The sequence below is a fragment of the Coptis chinensis genome, chromosome 2 (genome assembly GCF_015680905.1).
Source record: "Coptis chinensis isolate HL-2020 chromosome 2, ASM1568090v1, whole genome shotgun sequence".
NCBI lineage: Eukaryota > Viridiplantae > Streptophyta > Magnoliopsida > Ranunculales > Ranunculaceae > Coptis > Coptis chinensis.
In genome coordinates this window covers 7,281,524-7,288,630 of record NC_141457.1, presented here as the reverse complement: position 1 = coordinate 7,288,630, position 7,107 = coordinate 7,281,524, and the positions used below count along the sequence as shown (strand labels likewise).

The window sequence follows — 7,107 nt, the reverse complement described above, 5'->3', positions numbered from 1 at the left end:
AACAAATTAATGGACTATAGGCCCGATAATTTGCACACTTTGGTATTTTCAAATTGTTCATACATTTTTTTAGGCCGAATACGCTATTCGTTTTTACATGTGGGAGTTCCATAGGCAATCTAAAGTTGACGTCAGTTTGTTTTTACAAAATGTTTAGACTATCAAATGGTTAACTATCAAGGTAGTAGATTGAATATTTTTAGAAATTTGTGTTTTTATCAAAATTTAAATTATTATAATATTCTATAGTTAAAATTTTTTAGTATATAATAATTTAAAAATTAAATTTATAAAATATTATAAATAAATTAAAAGGGCCAATGCAATAGTTCCTCAGAGGGAACTATATCAAAGCTACACCATAAGAAATATCTTTTGTTTGTTTATTGGGAAAATAGATTTTTTTTATAAGTAGCTGAAATAGAATAAGCGCATGAATGTGTCCTACAGTAATAATGGACCATCTTCTATACATACCCACTAATTCCATAAAGTAATTCTGAAAAGCAGTCCCCATAATCTCAATTAGTAGAGTATACCATAATTAACATGGACATTTAAATTGGACCAACCTTTTTTCTACCATGAAATACCCTTTATAAAATATTAAAATCAATTATTCAATGCCTTTAAGAAGGACTACTTAGTCATTTCAAATTTTACTACTATCTATATCCTTAAAATTATATAGTGACTTAAGGACGTATGTGTAAATTCAGGTGGGAAATCAACTATACGCCCCTATTCAATTGTTCGCAACTTACCCAGCATTGATTGTCCAAATAAATACCTTTTGTGAAATTAAAATCGATAAACCAACCGTCTCTCTTCCACTTTACGAGTTCCCCTCATTTGCAAACAGACAACACACCTGAGTCTGCAAAATCCATGTCGAGGTGGTATGAAGAAGTTCCCATTTCCCATTTAGTAAATCAGACTTGAGTGTCTTTCACTTGACTCAATGCTTCCAGTTCGTTTGCCATCCCCCTTCTTTTTCTCACTCTAATCTTATCGTTTCTATTCAGATATTGACTCTGGGGCTGTTCAAGATCTTAACTTTGTGGTGATTAAGCATGTTTATTTGTTAATATTAGTGTGTGAGCTCATTGTAGATTGTGTTTTGACAGAATTATTTTAAGTATGATGATTTGTCAGTATAATGATTTCATTTTGATTCATTTGCTTTCATTGTCTTCTGACTTTTGTGAGGCTTATGAGTTAAGCTTTCTCCTTATTATAGTAAAAACAATTCGATTTTAGTTAAGCTTGATGAACATGTATTACTTTGTGTGTATAGATCTTGCATTTTAAAACTATTAAGAATCTAACTGATCAATTTAGACTTCTGAGGTTTTGAGTTTATTTTTTCTTTGTGATTGCAGCATGGTGTTGGGCATGTGGGTGACCCTTTTCATTGTCGTCGTAGTGAAAGAGATGAAAAGAAGGATCATTTCCAAAGCCCTCATTCAGTCCCTGGCCCAAAGAATGGAATGTTGTATAAGGTACGTCATCTATTTCCTTGGTTTAATAAAGTGGCTAGGTTTGGTTGGGGTGGTGGTGGGTTAATAAGGAATGAAAAAAAAGGGTGCTTCATGGTCTGCCTTTGTGAAAGAAATGCAGGGACGTCCAACCTTTAGGTTGTTCCACTTAGGATATCTTCTGTCCTTGGATTCCCAATTAGAGCGCACATACATTTTTATTCGTTGCATACTATTGATTGGCAGAGAAATGTTTTTAATAGCTGTAAATGTACAATTGTTATTCAAGCTTCTTACTTCACGTATTGTTAGTTAACTCTCTTTTTCCCTGATTCTTTTTCTGCAAACTATTTCTAAAAGGAACTAGCATATGCAACAGGTAAACTTTCTCCACTTTCTTTCTCTTTCTTGGGAACTGGCAAGATATTCTATTCTTATCGTCTTTTTTGGTCGCTATGTTCTGCTATTGGTTTTTTTTTTTTAGCACCTGTAGTGGTAGGATTCGTGACTACGAAGATTGCTGGACGACGAACCGATGCACGCGGCCATGACGGGATGAGGGAGTAGAGGATAGATGGGAATAAGGGGCGAAAAGTAGGACAAGCGGGCGGAGTCGAAAGTGTACGGATCGCCTTCGAGGTAGCGTAAGAAAGGGAAGGCGTGAAGCACCGGATGTAGGCGCGGCTCTGCAAAAGTGGGCAGGCCGTCGTCTTGAAGCATGTGGGGACAGAGCGGTCAAAGTCCAATAGGAGACAACTTAACGAGAGGAAGAACAGGTGGCATGACAGCTAGGCAGCGGAACCCTAAGAGACAGATCGCTAAGATGGATGAAGGATGAGAAGAGATCAACGGGTAGGAAAAGGAGAGGGGTAGTATAAAAAGAAACAATGTAGAGAGGAAAAAAGGAGGAGGAAAAAGGAAAGAAAAGACGAGGAGGTGAGAGAGGAGGACATTGAAGGTTGGGGGTAGTATATAGAGTTCTTACATTTGGCGCCGTCTGTGGGGACACTTGTAAGAGAGTTGAACGGTAGAAGATATGGCAATGAAAGCAAAGAGAGGTGTGGGACGACCGAGGAAAGCACCGGTCAGAGAGGAGGTGGCTGAATCGGTAGGAGATGATGGGGAGAACACAGTATGAAGAGACAAAGGCATCGTCTTCGGAAGAAACGAGACAATTAAGAGAGGAGGTAGCGAAGTTGAGGGAAGAGAACGAGGAGTTACGAATAGAGAGGGAAACCGTAGAGGAGTCAGAAAAGGAGATGTCGGAAACGGTGAGAGAGGAAGAAGGGAGAACCAATGAAGGGGAGAATGGGGTGCCGGGGCTCACTAGGGAACAGGTGAAGGAGATGATTGCCAACGATCTGAAAGCAAGCTGGGAGCAAGCAAAAGGTACATCCGGGACGGCAAACCAGGTAGTGGCTGGGTTGAACCGCAACCCATTGGCGGACGCAGTTTGGAAGGCGGAGGTCCCAAAGGTTCAACCAAAATAGGTTTGAGAGGTAATGATGGGGACCGGAGACCCAAATGGACCACATCCACCACTTTCGCAAAGCAAATGCCGTGGCGCAGGAGCCCGTGTGCGGACGGATTGCGGTGCATGATGTTTCCAGCAAGCTTAAAGGGGGGGGCCTCAGACTGGTATTATAGGTTGCCGGAGAAGAGTATACACAACTTTCTGGAGATGGAGCAAGCCTTCGTGGATCACTTCATACACCAAAAAAGGAGGGTGGTGGACATAGCGGCCCTGTTCAATGTAAGACAGAGGACCGCGGAGTCAGTGAGGGAATTCTTGTGCAGATTTAAGGCGGAAACCTTGAAGGTGGAGAACTTGGACGAGAGGACTGCGGTGATTGCCTTTGAGAGGGGCTGCGGGCGGGAGCGAGTGCACGAATCGGTGGCTAAGAACGAGATCACGTCATTACAAGACTTGTACCCGAGGGTAGAGAAGTATATACGGTATGAAGACACATTGCAGAAAGAGACAAGGAAGTCAGGGAAAGCTGTGCTGGCTTTAGAGCGAAGCAAGGACCGCGGAAGGTATGAGCCGGCAGGTAGGGAGAGTGGTGGACGCGGGGGTGTCATCGCACGGTCAGAAAGGAGTGGAGTCGAAGGCCGGAGAGAATATAGAGAACGGAAACCGTATCGAGAAGTGGATCCGATACCCGTGGACAGGCCGTTGGAGGAACTGTTGCCGTTGATACAAGATTTGAAAGGTTACGAAGGACCGCGGAGCAAGCCCAACGAAATACCGGGCAAACCGTATTGTGCATATCATCAGATACAGAACCATGAAACGAATGAATGTTACGCCCTCAAGTGGATGGTACAGAAGATGATTGGGAGAGGGATGCTTAAGGAGTTTACTAAGGGGAAAGAGAAAGCGGAGCGGCTGCCAAGCCCGGGGCGAATTCTGGGGACAATAAATGTCATATTTAGTGGGGAAATCTTGAGCCACAATGCGCATCGGGATCGAATACGGCGGACAGCTAGCATCCAACAAGTTAATGAGGAGGTAGGGTATTCGCGGCCAGTACCATGGCCCGCGGCAAGTAAAGGAAGCATCGTGTTTACAGACGCCGACTTGAAAGGGGTGGATGCCCCATATGAAGATGCGCTGGTGATCACGGTGGCCATGGGAAATTATATGGTGAAAAGGGTCTTGATTGATTGCGGCAGTGCGGTGGATTTGTTGTTCGTGGGAACGATGGAAGAAATGAAGATAGGCAGGAAACAACTGAGGCCATCCCGGACTAACTTGTACGGGTTCAATGGGAGTATGACCGAACCACTGGGAGAACTTTTATTGCCAGTGACGACAGGACCCGTGACGGTGTTCTCACGATTCAAGGTTGTGGACGCGAACTCGCAGTACAACGCCATCCTCGGCAGGCGATGGATCCATCAGATGAAAGCGGTACCATCCACCTACTATCAGGTAATTAGATTCCCCACCCCGACGGGGATGCATGAAGTCCGCGGAGACCAGGTGACAGCGCGGAATAGCCATCAAGGAACGGTGAAAAGGATGATTCGGGGGGACGAGGGGGAGACCTCGAAACCAAAGAAAAGACAGGCATAGCAATTACAGTGTGCCTCCGCAGAAGAGGAGGCTGAGGCACCGGTGGAGACAAAAACGCTGGATGAGATCGAGTCAGTAAATATAGGAGCCGGGGAAGAAGAAAAAGTTACATCGATAGGGTCGAATTTGTCGAAAGAGGGGAAAGATAAATTGGTGCAGTTCCTCTCAGAGAATAAGGACGTCTTTGCTTGGACAATCGAAGAGATCACAGGGTTGGACCCCGAGTTTGCTTGTCACCGATTACACATGAGGGAGGACGCCAGGCCTGTGAAACAGAAGATGCGCAAGGTTAGGCCGAGATACGCAGAGGAGATCCGCGATGAGGTCGCGAGGCTAAAAAGAGCAGGCATAATTCGGGAAGTTGAGTTCTCGGACTGGCTATCCAACATAGTCGCGGTACCAAAGAAGAATGGGAAAGTCCGCATGTGTGTAGACTTTACGGACGTCAACTCTGAGTGCCCCAAGGACAGTTACCCCATGCCGCGGGTGGATGAGCTTGTAGATCGGACGGCGGGGTTCAAAATTTTCTCTTTTATGGACGCCTCGATGGGGTACAACCAAGTCGCGATGTATGGACCGGATCAAGAAAAGACCTCGTTTATAGTGGAAGGGGGGAACATATTGCTACACAAGAATGCCATTTGGTTTGAAGAATGCCGGGGCTACGTTTCAGCGACTGGGAGAGAAGATGTTTGCAAGCAAAATGCGGAAGGGTATTGAGGTATACATCGACGACATGGTAGAGAAAAGCATGTCGGAAGAAGAGCATATAGAGGGGTTGAAAGAGACGTTTGGCATATTGCGGGCACATAATTTGAAGCTGAATCCCGAGAAGTGCACATTCGGGGTCACTACCGGGAAGTTTCTGGGTTATATTGTGACCCACCGAGGAATAGAAGCTAATCCCGATCAAATCACGGGCACTAATAGAGATGCCGCCACCCCAGTTAAGCTAAGGAAGTACAGAGGGGCGGGGATCGGTCGCGGCCTTGAATCGATTCATATCCAAGTCGTCTGACAAATGCAGGCCGCTGTATAGGTTGTTGAGAAGGACGCCAGACTTTATGTGGACGACCGAAAGTCGCGAAGAGTTTTCGGAGTTGAAGAGGTACAGGAAAGGCGCCTTTGCTCTTCATGCGCCGGCGAACCGGGGAGAAGTTATACTTATATCTGGGAGTGTCCGAATATGCGGTAAGCTCAGTCCTCGTTCGAGTGGTGGACAAGGTCGAAAGACCGGTGTACTTCCAAAGCAAAACACTGCTGGATGCGGAAACACGATATAGCAAAGTGGAAAAGTATGCCTTGGCACTGATATTCTCAGCGCTGAAGTTGAAACCGTACTTTGAGGCACATTCCGTGGTGGTAGTGACAAACCTGCCTCTCAAGCAGGCTCTGAGGGCGGAGAAATCTTGGAGAATGCTCAAATGGGCGGTAATGTTGAGTTCCTATGGAATACAATATCAAGTGAGAACCGCAGAAAAGGCTCAGGCGGTAGCGGAGTTTCTAGCAGATTTCCCCGCAGAAGACCCCACGTGGGGGGAAGAGATGCTCATGGAGCCCGAACTAGAAGGAGAACCAGATGGGATGGATCCCTGGGATAAAAGGAACGGATGGAGAGTGTTCGCGGACGGGTCAGCAACAGACGCGGGCAGCGGAATTGGCGTGGTGTTGGTCACCCCTGACAATGACCGAATCGAGTTGTCCATGAGGCTTGGGTTCGCAGCTACTAATAATGAGTCGGAGTATGAAGCCGTGATCGCAGGGTTGGAAATGGCCAGGGAATTAGGAGTCGGCGAGTTAACTGTCTATTCGGATTCCAACCTAGTAGTATGTCAAGTGAACGGTGGATTCGTTGCTAGGTGTGCTCGGATGGCAGAGTATTTAGAAGTGGTGCATCGCAGAAAGCGGCGAAGTTCGAAAAAAATCAGATTCATACATTTGGGCAGCGGGGAGAATCGGCATCTTGATGCCCTTGCCTATGTCGCGCCGCAATGCCCGGAGCAGAGGAAAGAACCTTAAGAATCAAGAAATTAGAGAGGTCCAAAGATTGAAAAAAGGTCGGCGTATGTCAAGCTGCGGAGGGGGAAAGGGGATGGATGAGCCCTATCAAACATTTCTTGGAGGGAGGAGAGGTGGTAGACGAGAAGGAAAGAAGGAGGTTAGAGCAAACGGCGGGCAGATATGTTCTGGTAGAGGGAGAAATGTATCGAAAGAACTTCGATGGACCGCTGCTAAGATGCCTGGGACCAAGTTTAGCACAAGAAGTCCTGGCAGAGCTTCATGCCGGGGACTGTGGGAGCCATTCGGCGGGCAGGACAACGGCACACCGATTATTGACGCAGGGGTACTTCTGGCCTCATATGAAGAGAGATGCGGTTGAATTTGCCAAGAAATGTGGGAAGTGTCAGCGGTTTGCTCAGCTAATATTTGCGCCAGCAGAACCGTTGCATAACGTGTCCAGTCCGTGGCCATTTGCCATGTGGGCCATGGATATAGTGGGTCCGTTGCCAATGGCGAAGGGGAAAAGAAGGTTCATGCTGGCGGCGACGG

At 46.3% G+C, this 7,107-nt stretch overlaps 1 protein-coding gene across 1 annotated transcript; it reads left to right on the top strand.

The window, feature by feature from the left end:
• Positions 1–5,293: 5,293 nt before the first annotated feature.
• Positions 5,294–6,576, top strand: LOC147514634 (uncharacterized). Its single transcript, XM_086592641.1, has 3 exons — positions 5,294–5,517; positions 5,585–5,748; positions 5,879–6,576. Exons 1-3 carry the CDS (start codon positions 5,294–5,296, stop codon positions 6,574–6,576), a joined length of 1,086 nt encoding a protein of 361 aa, XP_086448767.1.
• The last annotated feature ends 531 nt before the right edge of the window (positions 6,577–7,107 follow it).